General features: G+C 41.8%; 1 protein-coding gene across 1 annotated transcript; it reads left to right on the top strand.

Moving 5' to 3' along the window:
- Positions 1 to 826: 826 nt before the first annotated feature.
- On the top strand, positions 827 to 13,381 carry CFAP97D2 (CFAP97 domain containing 2). Its single transcript, XM_061472643.1, has 4 exons — positions 827 to 834; positions 6,468 to 6,585; positions 10,563 to 10,649; positions 13,187 to 13,381. Exons 1-4 carry the CDS (start codon positions 827 to 829, stop codon positions 13,379 to 13,381), a joined length of 408 nt encoding a protein of 135 aa, XP_061328627.1.
- The last annotated feature ends 4,320 nt before the right edge of the window (positions 13,382 to 17,701 follow it).

Genomic DNA, 17,701 nt, shown 5'->3' with positions numbered 1-17,701 from the left:
GATAAAAAAAAAAAAAAGAAAAAAAGAAAAAAAAAGAAAATCAAAGCTGAATTTTTAAAGAAAAAGTAAATCATACCACACTTGATTCCCAAGTATTTAATTACATATTATCATGGGTAACTACTAATCGGCTCCAATTATGCAATCTTATTTTATTGCTGTTGGAAACACATTTATAGCTACTATATAATGTGTATATTTAAGTCAATATTTGAATAAACAGTCTGGAAAACACATCATTTGTACCCAGATTTGGTGACTAGTGTGATTATCATCTGCCACCTGCTGGAAATAGCTGTGATATCTCAACGAAGTTCCACAGATGGAAGGTCTGGTCACTCATCGAACAAGCAGAAATGTCAAAAGGCAAAATATGCTTCTTGTACACAGGAACTTATTCCTCTTGCACCCAATGCACTAGGAAAGTTTACCTTGCACATGGGGTGTTTCCATGCGTTTTTGACAGTCCACTGGAAATGGCACAATTACAGGTCCCCGCATGCCATCCTCATAAAGGAGCTCTTCCTCTACACAGTATAGTCTAGCACTGTATTTGAACCTCATTTGAAGAGCCTGACCATTCTGGCTTCATGGTGGTCCATAAAACCCCCGAGGAGAATAAAACCTGCCTGTCCAAGATATCTGCTCTCACTCAAAAAGAAGGGAGAGGGTTTGGATGAGGAGCGCTAGAACCTTGCAACTTGCTGCCTCCGTGCCAGCAAACCAAAGTAAGTAATTCAAGTAAGCCAGAGGGTAAATCCAAAGGCAGCAGTGCAAGACTCGCCTTCTTCTCTTCCTTGTGTGGAACAGTCTGAATAGTAGCAGGATGCACAGGTAAGACTAGGAGTACTTGTCAGTGTGATGGATTCTTGTGTCTGACTGGCCTATGACAGGACTAATTGTACTGGTGTAATTTTGCAGTTGGCAGGTATCCCCAAGCCAGTGGGGAGAGAGAGACAGGTACAACTAGATTAGTGCTTCAGACCTTTTTTCTCCCCAAAATCACACCCATACCCTTAAGCAGATGACTTCTGTGTGCCCAACAGGTTTAGAACAGCAGAGGGTTTATGTTTAGATAGTGCTTGCATTCAGAAAAACAGTGCCTTTCTCTGAGTACCTTTTAAAGCAGGAGACTCAAAAATGAAGATGGGATACAAATGATTTTTGAAGGTTATCCAGGTCTGTGGGATGGAGTAGAGAAAGATAGATAAAAGGAAAACACACACCCAAGGACCTAACAAAACTGTAACTAGTTCCTCATTTTCTGCACTAACTTGTTTTAGCCATTATAAGCAATCAGATATTTATAGCAGTAAAAATTAATATAAGCCCTGAAAGCAATGTCACAAATCTAAAACACTAAGCAGCACATTAGCAAGAATTAATACTGGCACCTGCTATCACATGCCTCCTACACAGTGAAAGGGCCAGGCCTGCCTGAGGTGTGCACACAGAGGCACGTGTGTCCTACTGCAGTGTACAGCATTAACATGAGCAATATCACAGTCTATTCCCGTAACACATGTGCACCACCTACAAACACACAAAACAATGCTTCTCTTGGCATCTGCTCTTAGCCAAAAACCTTTACTGCTTCACTGTGCTTTTTCAGTTTTTAGGAGGCTGCTATACTTCAGGCGCCTCCAAGTTTTCTCCTCTGTGCTGCTCTTAGGAGGCTACCACCTCTCTTCCAGCAATGTAGACCTTGTCTGCACTGGCAAATTGCCCTCATTCCAGCCACAAATTTAGCTACGCCTCATGCTGACAAGTAGGCAGAGGTTTGCTCTCGTAAAGCCAGACAAGGGAAAGACTCACAAAGTAGAACGCTGCCAGACAAAGACTCGGCAACACCCCCAGCCTGCACACAGCAGACAACTTACCATCTTTGCTGCAGCCATTGCTGCAGTGATCATTGTGTCCAGGAGAGCACATAGCTGAATGAAAATGCTCACCTTGGAGCGGATGGGCCTCCTGGGCCAATTCACCCACCCCTCTGTGCCAGGATATGCTGGCCTCTGGCTACAGACAGGCTTTTCAACAGTTACAGGACCTTCTGGGGTTACCTTGAAAGGGATCCCCTCCTCAGGCAAAGGTGGAGGACAGGGCCCTGGCCTCTTCTCTGTGTACACACTCCCTAGCACCCACACTATAAGACCAGCCTTCCTCAAAAAGCTAAGGAGTATACTGCACGAGCAAACAGACCTCAACGCAGAAGCTCAGTCAATCATCCAAGAGTTCTCTCCTCTCCCTCTGTACCCTCCTCCCATGTTAAAACCACTGAGGAAAATCACTTATCAGCACTAATCTACTTGGCTTTTTGCTGTAGACCAAGGAAATCCTGGATCTTACCAAACATTGTCCAAAAGATTTTAAATTGTGTATGTAGATAGATGTATAGATAAATAAAACTCCTTATAATTATGGCAATGTTTTCCCTTCCTCTTCCTCTCTTCCCACCCCCTTTCCCTTCCCTAAATTTCTCAGACAATAAGTGGGAAACAACCTTTTTTTTTTTTTTTTTCCCAGCCAAAAATTAATTCCCACTCAAAGATTCCAAAAAGGGTCAAGTCTAAAGGAAGCATCTGGTAAATCTGCTTTTGTATTGCAGTGGGAGCCATAGCCCTCATGTCCCCTTCCCTTTGCACCACTCAGCGCAGCAAGCACTCATGCCACACTGGGAAAAGTTTGCTCCACTACACATGTATGCACAAAGCCAGAGCCTGCCTGAATGCAGGCAGCCCTTAGATGGAAGCAGCTAGGTATGCTGCATGCACAGGGAGAGCCGGCCCCACTCATCCCAGCAGGTTTTCCAGTTGCTTTTTTTATCCCCCTGACTACAGATGGACTCTTCAGCTACTCAGTGGAGCGGTTTGCTGGTGAGTTACATGATAAGGGTGTGTGCTTGCAGGGTTAAAGTCACAGCATTGGATCCTACCATGTATCATACCGAACTGACCAAAACAATATTGGCTTCTCACAGCATCTCCAATTGCCCATGCAGGGACAGGCAGTGAATGATGGGAGACTGGGCCTGATCCTCAAACACACCCACAAGTGACTCCAGTCCTGCAGTTCAGCCTGTGCATGCACTCAAAGTCAGTCACAGAAAAACACTTCATAAAATAAAGCGAGAAATTGCCATAACTTTAAAATAACCAGGAAAGTTGTCAACAAAAAACAGGACTCACTTTCCTTGTCACACATACAGAGATCCCTTAAAGCTTTAGGACATGTACACCCAGCTTCTTATATTTTCTTACTATATATATATATATATATATATATATATATATATATATATATATATACAAAGTTCTCAGCAAAAGCAAACCATGGAAAAGGTACTTCTGGTCATGGTGAGCAACAGTACCTCCAAAGACATTGATCTATATTAGGTGTGCAGTGGGAGAAGCAGCATATTCTCTGACTTACTCCGTAACTGGGCTGTAAGCATAAGCAGCTACTGTAGCTGGTAGTTCCTAAGCCATCCCAAGCTCTTCTGGCAGACAGTGGGAGAGGAAAGGGCAGTAACTCACTAATTTTGCAACATAGTTCAAGGGGGAAGTAACCCAAGATTCAAATTCCTATCGGCGATACCACCCACAGAGCTTCCAGCCTTATATTTTATATGTATAGGTTTTCTTAAAAATCAGACCAAAAGCAAAAAGAGACTAAAAAACATACCCAGAAATCTACATGATCCATAGGGTGCTAAGATCTCAGAAAAGAAGCTCAGCACACTCCAAGATTGCCCTATTAGAAAAGTAGCTTGGTATTTATTATTAATGACCTTGGTTTTATGCTGCAGAAAACAGTGTTCTCTTTGCTTTATGTGAAAACTAAATGTAGACATGTATACATTGGAAAGTGGATGTATAGTGGAAAATGCATTTTTTTCCAAAATCATCTGATGTTCATTATCTACTTATTTCTCATTTCTTTATCAGCAGGTAATACCTTTTGCTATGAAGGAATTATACGCAAGTCTTTCTGCACATAACATGGAAATTCCCATGGCTGTCACTTCATAAAATTGTATACAGAATAAAAGTTTCATAAATATCTGCTTTATCTTGCAGAGGTAGTAGGTCCAGTCCTCTAACTTGTTAAGGATACTTCACATGACTGCTTTGACTAAGCAGTGAAATGCCACTCTGAAGAGCTCCTGTTGTGGCTGTAAGCTTAGGCTGTGAAATTAGGAGAGGTAGGACCTGCTGTCTTCCAGCACCATCTTCTATTAGAAAGGACCTGCTGGACCTTAGGTAGCTCAACACAAAGACAGCCAATTTTGAAACTGTTGAGTTCTACTTTCCTTACCAGAAAACAAAACAAAAAAAACACAGAAACAACAAAAACCCACCCAAAACCCAGCTGAGAATGAAAGCATATCTGGTCCACAGTTTCTAAGGGCAGAGAGAGAACAGGCAACCACAGAGGAGGTTTAAAGCCACTTCCTTTCTTTCACAAACTTTAATTGAGAAGCAGTTTGGCCATGTTTCCATCAATGTAAGAGGCTATATTTTCCTTATATTTTCAGGACTTCATCAAAGTCAATGAAATCATAATGAAAACAGTGCCTTTGGGATCTGTCCATAACAGATCATTACACATGTAGCATTTAAAAGACTGAGGCCAAGACACTGCCAAGCAAATGAGGGACAAGCATTTCTATTTGTTCAGGAGCAAAATGTAATGCTATTATGTGCCTAGATAGATTTTACATGTATTTGAAGAAATGCATTTCAGCTCTTTTTTTATGTTTACTGACATTTTCCACATCTTCCTGTTACATTAACAGAAAAATAGTAAGAACCCAAGCAGCTGAAGAGACACTTTTCAATTGCTTCCATCATTTGTCTGAAAATCAGAGTACTTGCTTTACAGTTCAAAGTTAGCACGTATCAAGGTTTTAAATTTATCTGCTTTCATTGTTTAAGTAAGTGCCATTTCACAGCGACTAGAATAAAAATCACAACCCCTATACCCGACTGCACATTGCTACTGAAATGCAAAAGTTAACCAAGATAAAGATTCAAGAGTGCAGTAGCTCTGATTCTGTGTTGGGTAGATGTGACAGTGTGTTGCTGTTCTCCTGCACCCAGAGGAGATGCTGTATAAGAACAACCTAGACGAACAGCCTCGTGCTAAAATGGAATATCCCCTGGTACATCCTTGTACAGACCCTTTCTGGCTAGTGAATTTTGGTACTGTCAGTCAAAGGTTCCTTACTTCCCAGTGCTTCTATACAGCATGTATTACCCTACCTATTTTAAAAGACCCATGACAGCTGCAAGCTGTAATTCGTCTTCTCCTTAGGAACTACAGACCTTACCATGAAAATGCATAAGCCAAAAGCAGTGCTTTTCAGCAGACTGCCAGACCCAGCTTCAGGGTGCTCCACACCATGGGGACAGAAACATCAAATGAACTGTGCCACCTAAAGCCCAGCTTTGGAGGAGGCCAAGCCACACTTAAATGAGCAGAAGCACCTTTTCCATTTTTGGGTGGGCCTGAAAAAACGTGTTTGCCCATGTATCTCCTTGCCAAATATTGCCTACAAAGAAAGCAAGCCAAGGTGGCCCTGAGTGAGAGCCAGTGGTCAGCTTCGTAAATAGTTAGCATTTGGAAATCTGTCTGAGCTTTCTGTAATTGTTAGCAATCAGATGGCATGCAGACAAAGAAAGGTGAAAAGGCTGTTAAAAACCAGAACTGTTTCACTATGAACACATTTGCTGTGGCTTTTGAAAAGTGCATATTTATCGATGAAAAAAAACCTGTTTGAAACAAGTTACTGCAGTGCAAAACGTGACACATCCCACTGTGGTTTGCTCAGAGCATTACTGAGGCATACTGTTCAAGGCTTGGCAAATATAGCCCATTATACAGTTCTTTACATATTTATGGTAGTGTGTAAAGCATTGCTTATAGAATCAAAGAATGGTTTGGGTTGGAATGGACCTTAAAGACCATCCAGTTCCAACCCCCCTGCCACAGGCAGGGACACCTTCCACTAGACCAGGTTGCTCCAAGCCCCATCCAGCCTGGCCTTGAGCACTGCCAGGGATGGGGCAGCCACAGCTTCTCTGGGCAGCCTGTGCCTCACCACTGTCATAGTAAAGAATTTCTTCCTTATATCTAATCTGACTAATAACTTAACACCATCTTTTCTTCACCAGTGGGAGGTAGATCTGGATAGTGAAGTATAATTGGTAATCTATTTTATATACAAATAAAATACTTTTTGGAATGCTGTGCTATAACATTCAGTTCCTGTTTGCTGCTCATTAAATGTATTGTTTGAAATGCTACCACCAGCTATTCATTCTTTTTCTGAGCAGCGATGCCATGACAACCCCCACGTGACCAGCTGCAAACATACCACAAGTCTCCAGGGCTTTGCTATAGGAAAGGCTTAGACTGGTATTACTCATACTTTTTTTCCTCTTTTTCTCTCCCCCCCCTAAAAGCCCGTATTCAGAGGTGCTTTATTTTGTGCATCAAGCCTATCAGACAATTTTACCATGTGGCAACAAATATCTTCAGCTAAAATGGGACAAAGCAAAGTACGAAGAACACAAGAAAAGGGTAGGTACAGCTGTTTGATAAGGAGCGTAGGCCTTTATGAAAGAATAACCTTACCCAAAAAAAAACAACAGCAGCTCTTTTCTCATTCTTAATACTGTTGTGAAAGCTGCTGATCAGCAGCCAGGTACAAGAGACATGTTTTAAGAATAATCAGCAAATTAGGCATAGCTTTTGTGTCCATTAGAGTTACCATAATGATGTTCACCAAATTTAGATGTAAAATAGATTCAGTTAGTCACTGGCTTTAAATCAGTAATAATGCAGTACTGCTCCCTCTTGAAAATAGTGAATACCATCAGCAGTGATTCAACTGTATTGCTACCTTTGGAAGATTGTATCACAATATAATTAGCTTAAATACGAAGAAATAGTTCTTCATTATTTCCAGACCGGGTCTGTTTCATTAACTGTATAAAAATATCTTCCTTCCTTCCTTCCTTCCATTGTTCCTATAATTTGACTTGCAGGTGGAAAACAGTTAAAGATGAAGTAGAGAACTGAATTTGACATATTTTTCTAACCAAATTAACAATATTGAAATAAATAAATAAATAAATAGCCTTTTGTCTGAATTAATCTCGAGAGGGTTACTAGTGTATATAGCCATGGATATTTAAACAGTGGCTTTTTTAAAGCAGCAAAATTATATTAGTGTAACTGAAATACTCTGGGCATCCACTGTGCATACAGAACTCCCTTTTGTTCAGCAAACAGAGCACTTCATATATGCATGAAGGCATTCAGAAGCCAAGAACAGAGGTTAGATATCATCAAGATAATATAGTGGAGAAATGTATTTATAGAGAACAAAATATTTCCCACAACTCAGCTGCTCTTGGATTAAACATGAGTGTGAATTTCTGAGTGCGAGCAAAGAGAAAGAGTAACTATCATGCTGGGTAAAGGACAGCTTAGGAGGTACAGCATTTTGTTCCTTATTACAGGGTTCACACCCAGATCAAGCAGTGACTAACAAGGTCTCCAATGGCCAAAGAGCGGCCTCTTCAAGTGCCCCTGTGTTGACATGCTGGCGTGCTCCTAAATTCCCACGCTAGTTGCCCAGAAATTCCAGCATGCCTTTGCTGGCATGAACTCAGGCTTGCTGCCGTGAATGCCAGCAACCAGAGGAGTAGTGCCCCTGGGCTGGGGCACCTGAAGGCAGCAGGCTGTCCTCAACACAGCCCCCTGCAGCACAGGCTTTTGCTCTGCCAAGAGAGACAGGAATTGCTCTGAGAAAATATAAGGGCTTCTGCTTGGTGAGGTGCAGGCTTTCTATTGGTGGAGCTCACAAAAAAATAAACCAGAGCAAGAGTGAAAGGGGGAAGATAAGGAGCAAGGAAGAAAAAAGGTAACGTTAAAAAAAGTAATAATAATAGGTACACTTCTTGGAGAGGACCATTATAAAGATGGCAAAGTTTAGGGATACATTATGATTTTCTCCATGATGCAAAGTACAAAAGCTGCCAGCATGTTTTTATGTACACAAGACCAAACACTTCCAGTCTGAATAATTTTGTCATTTTCTTAATGGAAGAAAGGAACAGGGGGGAAAAACAGATTTATATCTCCTCTCTGCAACATTTTGCATGGAATGAAATATAAGAAAGCTTGAAAATCACCATGGCTCTGGAAAGTGCCACAACAGAGATTAGGGTGGGTTAAAAAATACCAGGTTTTACGTTTTACAGTTGTGCATGTAAGGACAAGACAGAAATTAATTATAACACTTTCCAGAAAATGAAATTATATTGATACAAATTCCATAGAAGAAATCTTGTTTCAAAACCCACCTTTTGTTGTTTCACTTTTGATACAGTTCGCATACCTATAAACTTATATCAGAGTTCACATAAATATCACATTCTTCCCACTGCTGGTTTCCACTGATTGATGCACTAACAATTCTCTTTTACAAATTGTATCTCTTCTTAAAGTTAGTTTTAAAATAATAGCATAATAATTTAAAGCACCTGAAGAAACAGAGGAGGTAGCAGCAAGAGGAAGCCAAAATCACTAAAACCCTCAGAGATTTACCAAGTTTAGTTCTGTTACTCAGGAAAATTCAGCTACTTACCATGGGGGGGTTCTAGAAAAGATTAAGATGAGTACTCTTGTCTCCCCCTTGAAATCAGGTGGCCTGAGAGCAGTTAGCCCCTCCTGGGATCCCACCTCCTCAGAAATAATTGCCACAAAAAAGCAGCTGAGTGTTTTCACAAGAAGCCAAACAGTTCAAGTGAATTCAGACAAAGCTAGAAACTGCTCAGCATTGTCCCAATCAATGGTGTAAATTATTCATAGAATCATAGAATCATAGAATGGTTTGGGTTGGAAAGGACCTTAAGATCATCTAGTTCCAACGCCCCTGCCATGGGCAGGGACACCTCACACTAAACCATGTCACCCAAGGCTCTGTCCAACCTGGCCTTGAATGCCACCAGGGATGGAGCATTCACAGCTTCCCTGGGCAACCCATTCCAGTGCCTCACCATGCTCACAGTGAAGAATTTCCTCCTTATAGACAATCTAAACTTCCCCTGTTTACGTTTTAACTCATTACCCCTTGTCCTATCACTACAGTCCCTAATGAAGAGTCCTTATAGGCCCCTTTCAGATACTGGAAGGCTGCTATGAGGTCTCCACACAGCCTTCTCTTCTCCAGGCTGAACAGCCCCAACTTTCTCAGCCTGTCTTCACATGGGAGGTGCTCCAGTCCCCTGATCATCCTCGTGGCTCTCCTCTGGACTTGGTCCAACAGCTCCATGTCCTCCTTATGTTGAGGACACCAGGACTGTACACAATGCTCCAAGTACGGTCTCACGAGAGCAGAGTAGAGGGGCAGGGATATAAAAAGCAAGGAACCTGTTATAAAAGCAAGGAACCTGTCCTGGTAGTATGTATGACAGGTCTGCCATCAAATTTGCAAGCCTGGTCCTTGGCTCATCACATAGCTGCTACAGAAAGATGTGGAAAACTCCTGCTGCACTCAGGCAGTGCTTTGGTCATGTCTTTCTGTGAAGGGCTTGTGTTGGTGCCATACCTGCTGCTCTTGGCAGCCTCTTGGTTTCTAAATTGCAAGTATATCTTCTTTATATATCACTGAAAAATGGTTCTAAATAGGCTGAGTCTGCCTGAGATGGAACAGTTCAAGTCTGAGGTATGACAGAGGGAGATTGTTTATCGCATCTATTTTTTGGGGAAAAAAAAGTGATCATGGTATCATTGTTTTAACTGATCCGCTCTCACTCCCTTCAATCTCCAGGATTAGAGAGAGTGGTCTCACCTCTAAATCCTGTCTCACTCCAGTCTCCATTACCCGCTTTTCTTCCACGGGATATATTCAGTGCAAGACATCTCACAGATTATTCTTCTTTCTCATATATTGCATGGCTATTTAGGCCAAGGTGGGGATAAATATTGTTGTGCCACTGCACTGTCAACTCAGAATAATTAGATTAACAATTTGCTTTTGATGATCATTCTAATGTGCTAATAAGAAGAGGCCTGGGAATCCTTTCAACACAAGAAGTCCTTTTCCAGCATTCTTATCTTATTCTGGCAGCATCCTAAATGTGCAGCACTTTGGAAAACCTGTACAGCTTAGGAGTACCTAAGGCTTTCTTACACTAGTCTTTTTATTCCTGCTGGATGCCTAATAAAGGCTTGCTGACTTATCTTAAACAGTCTTTCCTATATCGTAACTTCAACACAGCTGTAAATGGACTGTATGTGTTTTTACATTTCTCCAACAATAAGAGCACTTTGAATCTCAAGCAGACTTTAGAACAATTGCCTTTAACATTTTCATTTTCCACTACTTTTCTTCTGGGCAAGTCTGGCTTTGCTGATACAATGAATCATATATTTAATAGCGCTACTGCTGGCTAACAAAACAGATCACAAGAATTTAAAGATTTCCCGTAATGATATGCAAGGGTTTTTCCAATACAAAGGGGATAAACATTTCATTTCTGTTGCAGATCCAGACAGCAAAACCATTAATGGACACAAATGCCCCTGCAATATACAGCCACCATCATCTGAAGTTAGAGAAAGATGAAGGTACAGTATTGTTTTTATCACTGAGCACTAGCATGCTTACCTTCACATCTCCTCTCAAAGAAAATAAAGAGGTGACCAGATGGTCACAATTTCAGGGCCTTTTTTTCCCCTCAGTGCACTGATTGTTGCAACAGGACTATCAGGATCCATGAATAGCAGACTCCCAGCAGCATTAAATAACTTATTTTATCTTTACACTTATTGATGAAATCGGATTGCTTCAGATTAACAAATGCTAAGGTGTTCAAATAGCCTCCTAAAGGGTACTTCTGTAGAACCATGAAAAAAACATCACAAATAATAAGAATAGCACAATCATCAAGATACACACTGAGCAATGAACTGAATAATAGGATGTTAGCATATTCAAAGCACAAGAAATAACAATGGGTAGCCTCGACTGGCAGTCATCCTTCAAAATCTTACTGCTCCCAAGAGGCAAATTTTATTAGAAGATGAGAGTGGAAAATAAATTGTTACCTGATTAACTCTGCTCACTAAAAGGAAACAACAACAACAATTAAAAAACCCCAAACATGAGCACAGTAGAAAATGGGTGCAGCTCAGCCCTGTCAAAGGTTTAATCTCCAAAGCAGTACCCCCCGGGCAATGGGAGTGTAGCCCATGTAAAGACTCAGAATTAATTCCCTTAAAATTGTTTATCATCTCACTATGCCACACAATAATCCCCAGGCACCTTAAAATCACTTCATTAGCAAAACAATTCATTTCTCCTCTGTGCATAAAATCATATGCTGTATTAGGATGGGGATTCAATTGCTTGTTAATTCTTTCCTATTTCTGCAAAAATAACATTGACAAAGTTCCTCTGGAAATGAAACATCGCATAACACCCCCCCCCCCCCCAACACACACAGAGGTTAACAAAAAACCCAACAGCAGGAGCCCACTACTCTCAGGCATGTTCATTTGAACTGCAGAAGTGAGACTGTGATCCTAGTCCTAGTTTCTCATCCTCCTCCTTCCCATACTGTTACAGAGGGAAAGAGGGAAAGAGAAAGAAATAGAGGAAGAAAGGAAGAGAAAGAAGGAAGGAAAGAAGGAGGGAAAGAAGAAAAGAAAGAAGGAAGTAAAAAAGGAAGGAGACAGAGAAAGTCTGATGTTGCAATCTTCTACTAACTAGTTCTTCCTTACAACCATTCTCCTTGAGGTTATTCAGAGCCTGATGGGATTACTAAACACACCAGTTTTTGGTACCTTTGTACTACACTGTGACCAGTATCTGACCTTCTTTGATTATAAACCTGAGGTAACAAGGCAGATGCACTGGACTCTCTACAAAAACCTGTTACTCTAACCACTCCAAACTACTAGAGCAGGATGAGCAGGATTTCCTTTTCATTTTATAGAGGACTTGCAATGTCTTTGGAGTGCCTAGAATCAAATATGGGGGAAAAAGTGGAGAAAGGAGAAGAGTGAATTAGTATGCTCAAAACAAGACTATTTCTTCAGTGATTCTGTTCTGAGAGGCTTCTGGGAATGAGATGTTGAAGTCAGCTATGAAAAGTGTGCTTTCCTCCATCCAGCCTCTCTCTGGTTATCTCCAGCTCAGCCCTGCTGAAGAAGGCATACCTGGGACTCAGATAACCTGGAAAATGAGTTTTTCCCTTCACCTCTTCTCCATTCCTTCCCAATCCCCCCAAACCACTTTTATAATGGATCTGTGTTGTTTGAAAAACAATATGGTAACATTTTTTACAAATCAGACAATGCCCACAGGATATCCAAAGGGATTCTCCTTCCTCTAGTGGACTCTTTCAGTTTTCATCCCCCTTTTGACGCAGCTAACTTCAGAAACTGAGATTATTAATATCTTCCATTTTAAAATCAAACTTAAAGAGGCTTAAAATCATGCTAACAGTGAAGAGAAATGGCTTATACTGCCTCTTACACCTCTCTCCATTTGTTCATTACACCCAGTTGTTGCTTCTCTTCTTACACTAGCTTGCAACCACTCCAGGACAAAAATGGCTTGCAGCTGGACCCAATCCAAACCTCACTGAAGTCAATGGAAAAATTACCATTTGATCCAGAGTCCACCAAAGATAATGGAAAGAGCCCCACTGACTTCAGAGGAGTCTGGATAAGTCCCATCATGTGTTTGTACACTGTCCATCACAGTCCTAGATTTTGACAAGAGTCTTTGAGGGCTGCTAGAGACACAAATGATAATGATGATCCTGGAAAACACATCAACAAATATTTATAGAAGTTCTGCTTACACTGATGAAGTGCATTTGATAATCATGCAGGCTGCTGCTGTGGTTGCAGGAGAGTGCTACAGGGTCAAATGTGCTGCCTTGCAAAGGCCTTTCTCTCCCTGTGTCAGCAATAAAATGGTGACACAAAGGGTTCTCTCAACACTAGCACAGAGCTTTACCTGGCCAGTGTCTGTTACACCCAGTGTAGAGAAGGGGACAGCAATTTTGAACACCTTGTTAGGTATTCATGGTACATCACTGCTGTTTGCTATGGCCTTGTAAAGAAAAAAAGCATTTCTTTATCCCTCCTGTACACAAAGTTGGAGGAAGATCGACTTTCTGTCATCAAAAGAGACAAGCGTTTGCTGCTGGAGAAGATGTCCTGCATCAAGAGAACAAAGGGACAAACTGATAACAAAAATGACTATAAGGCAGCAGCAGCAGCACTATTTCTGTGTAGTTATCAAATTACCTTCCCAGTGACAAACATAGCTAAGGATAAACTGCTCTGTTGAGGACATGCATTTTAAAAGGCAGGCTAAGGTATAATCAGCACTTCAGAAAGCCATTTGCTTGCCCTGTCACATGAAATCCAATGCTGGGTTATTTTCCTCCTACCCTCCGTTGAAGAGAAGATGGCTTTAAATTAGTTTTTAAGTTTAATAACTGTGGGAATGAAAAAAAAAAATAAAAAGAGGGAGAAGACTGCCCTACTTTAAGGAAATAAATGAAGCAAACCTATTATGTCTCAGTAAAGCTGTTGTTCCTGCTAAGTGAGTCATTGCTGCTGACTTTGCCAGCTGTTCCTACAGACACCACCAGAAAAAGGGAGATGCAAAGCTTAGATATGAAATAAAAACAGAGCGAAAAATAGAATTAAAATGGAAAAGAAAAGTAGAGCAGGAAGCAGGCAGGAGTGAAGATAAAATTCACTCCTCAAAGGAGACAAAGCAAAATAGGCCTTGAGAATTTATAACTGTAGAGAATCACCTTACGTATTTTTGATTCAGGAGGAAATTCACACCCTGAATAGGGCACAGCAAATCAGTCAGCCACAGGGACAGGCTTTTGAAGAGAATGGTTTGTATAACTGTGGTGGCAGTTGTTATCTCCTGTGACTCATTTACAGACAGACTACTTCATGACAGACAGACTGCTCATCAAGCCCTAAAGTGCCTCCAGACAGCAAAATGCAGCTCAGGAGCAAGTGACCTAGGTAGAACTCACTACACATCACTGTCCTGAATATCCTGACATTCTTCCTTGGGAAGACAGAAATTATCTGAAAGAGAGTTGGTCATATCCACAGCATGCAAAATCACATCATAGAACTTATGGCTTGTCATTAGTGAATAATACCCAGATCAGTGCAGGCATCAACAAGCAACAGTTAACTCCACAGCTCAAGGTGTGATTCCAAAAGATATGGAAAGAGAAGTGCATCCGCCTCCCTTTCATTCCCTCTCTACCTTCCTGATTCAAGTGGCCAAATCTTGTTGTTTTCTTTGGACCAACTCTGGTTTTCATCAAACCTTTCCATTAGCTAATTAAACTCGAGACAGCAGCAGAAAACTGACCCAACAAAAACAATACAACCTGGATGCTTTTTCTGCCACCTTCTGCAAAGTGATGAATTCCAGGGCTGGTGCAAAGGCGTAGAAGACCACACAGATGGGAGCAGTGGGGAGATGAGCAGGGGAAGGAAAAGAGCAAGGCCTTCCCTTTTTTGGTGGCAGGAGAGTGCTACGAGATCAGATCAGCTGCCTGGGAAATTAGAGTCTAAGAAATCACAGGAAGTTTCCAAGATGTCTGAGGCAATACATTATCTTCATGCTTCCTAACTCGGCACATCAGGTTTGTACACAAACATATAAATCAGAGTAACTGAAACTGACTGTTAAGCACCTCAGACAATGGCCATGCCCTCCCCTCAGTACTGCACTACAGCAATTCCAGGATTGGAGGGTTGGCATTAAAAAGTAGTGTTTTTCCTCCTACAAAATGTACCCAACCTCCCTATAAGCAGGGCTGCATTTGGAAGATACTGAACAAAGACAGAATCATAGAATCATAGAATAGTTAGGGTTGGAAAGGACGACAAGATCATCTAGTTCCAACCCCCCTGCCATGGGCAGGGACACCTTACACTAAACCAAGGTTTTGTCCAGCCTGGCCTTGAACACCGCCAGGGATGGAGCATTCACAGCTTCGCTGGGCAACCCATTCCAGTGCCTCACCACCCTAACAGTAAAGAACTTCCTCCTTATATCCAATCTAAACTTCCCCTGTTTAAGTTTGAACCCGTTACCCCTTGTCCCATCACTACAGTCCCTAATGAAGAGTCCTTCCCCAGCATTCTTATAGCCCCCCCTTCAGATACTGGAAGGCTGCTATGAGGTCTCCACGCAGCCTTCTCTTCTCCAGGCTGAACAGCCCCAACTTCCTCAGCCTGTCTTCATACGGGAGGTGCTCCAGTCCCCTGATCATCCTGGTGGCCCTTCTCTGGACTTGTTCCAACAGTTCCATGTCCTTTTTATGTTGAGGACATCAGAACTGCACACAATGCTCCAGGTGAGGTCTCACAAGAGCAGAGTAGAGGGGCAGGATCACCTCCTTTGACCTGCTGGTCACGCTCCTTTTGATGCAGCCCAGGATACGGTTGGCTTTCTGGGCTGCGAGCGCACACTGAAGCCGGCTCATGTTCATTTTCTCATCAACCGACACCCCCAAGTCCTTCTTTGCAGGGCTGCTCTGAATCTCTTCTCTGCCCAACCTGTAGCTGTGCCTGGGGTTGCTTCAACCCAGGTCTAGGACCTTCCACTTGGCATGGTTAAACTTCATGAGGTTGGCATCAGCCCACCTCATAAGAATGTCAAGGTCCCTCTGAATGGCAGAGACTATCCTCTTAAGAAAGACAAAAGGACTGGGCTGCAAGGCCCAGTTAATGATGATCATGGAGGAGCAAGTCTCCATAGAAGAGATATAAAACCTTATAAAAGAGATATAAGACCTATTTTTCCTTGACACAAGACTGACAGACATTTCACATTCTATGTTACCGGGTGTGGGAACATGAACAAGCTTGGAGAAGTTTGATTCTGCTTATGTGGTTTTCCCTTTTAGTTGAAATGGAACAAAACAAAGGCTGGAGATGCAGAAAATGAACCAGGAGAACCGCGCCATTCTGGATAGAATTACAAAGTCCCAGCCTCAGTATCAAGTTCAGCGATGGCATGAGGATTGGCATCGAGCTGAAAAACACATGGCCAACATTGCAAGATATCCTCACGGGCGGTATAAATCACAGAGCCAAAAGGTAGCCCTGAGCTTCTGTTCTTTCCTTCACGGGTATTTCTGGATCAGAACTGCTCACAGAGCACATTTCTCTGTGCTTTTGCACTTGAGATTAACTGCACGTGTCAGCCAGCTGCACAATTAACAGCCGTTCATTTATACAGCCACTCTTACCAAATGAATCCCAGAGCGCTCTTTAGCCTTCATTAGGTGATTTGTAAGTGCTGTCGTTTGTACAATCAGACTATCCACCACGGATAGATGGTGCTCCAAGAAATAGATCTAAAAATAAGCTTTAAAAAAGAAGCAATGGCTTAACAGTTCCCTGAGAGAAACAACCAAACACTGCAGCAACATTTAAGGTGATCAAATGGGCACATGCATGGATGGCTCTAAAACCTGCAGTGGCAATTCTGTGCCATTCTTGGTTTTGTTAATAACAGAGGTAAAGAAAACAACAAAACAGCTACATGAGGTGTTAGCAAGATTTCCCATGTGTCTTGATTTGAGAGGACTGTCCTCTGTCATGCGAGTCTGAGTCAATATATATGGATGTGGTTCATATTCACTATAGATACATTCACTATATTCACTACCTTACCATTATCTCTAGCCTAAGGCCACTGAAATAAATCTTTCTTAAGCCTGTAGTTTATGAACCTATGTAAAAAGATTTTGAAGGGTGTAGCTCACCCAAATCTGTCCAAGTCTTTGGAGGACACGTAAGTGGTATTTCTTTTATCCAAGGACTATCCTTGTTCCACGTCTCTGATCCCAGTTCTAATTCCAGAATTATGGCAAAGAAAACACATCCTGCAATTTTTCCCATATCAACTGTTAAGTCCTGGCTCTGCGATTGATAGGTACTAGAACATCTGTGAGAAGTAGTCACTAGGAAACACCTTTTGCCAGTCCCCATTTCAGAAATGGTTAAGCCATTTTGAAGGAACTTTAAAAGATAAATAAGCAAATCTGGTATGGATACCTGCCACAGATTTCTTCAGGTGAATGGAGGAAATCCAGTAAAGTTACAGCTGAAATTAGGATCAGTGGAAGTATTTGGCAAAATCGTAGAATCATAGAATAGTTAGGGTTGGGAAGGACCTTAAGTGTCCTTAAGGGTCCTTCCAACCCCCGTGCAATAACCTGTGCTACTGGGTGATCCCTCTGTGCTTTTACAGTTCACCGGACATCAGTCCACGGTCAACCTTTAATAAAGGACAAGTCATGCTTCTCATCAAGCATTCTTCTGCTTTCCCTCTGTTGCAATTTAAAGCTTTTTATTGGTCACTGATATGCTATAACAGCAGGAGAAAGCGAGAACCTTTTTATATAAAGGCAAGTTTTACATGTTGTTATATCAGTTGGAGAAACAATTTATCTGAACCAGCCTACCGGCTGGCCTGCCTAATGGAAATTGTTCTGACTCTGGTGGCTCAGGCAGTTCTAATGAATGAAAGAAAGGGAAAATTCTCTTCCTTTGTTCTGGAAGGGGACAGCAGCAGTATCACCAGAAAACAGTTGTCCCTTTCTTTTCTAAC

Source organism: Pezoporus flaviventris, unplaced genomic scaffold, assembly GCF_033815535.1.
Source record: "Pezoporus flaviventris isolate CSIRO_AGI_PZ_B2104156 unplaced genomic scaffold, CSIRO_AGI_Pfla_v1 ptg000072l, whole genome shotgun sequence".
Taxonomy (NCBI): domain Eukaryota; kingdom Metazoa; phylum Chordata; class Aves; order Psittaciformes; family Psittacidae; genus Pezoporus; species Pezoporus flaviventris.
Note: the sequence above shows the minus strand (reverse complement) of the source record. Positions and strands in the feature narration are given on the sequence as shown.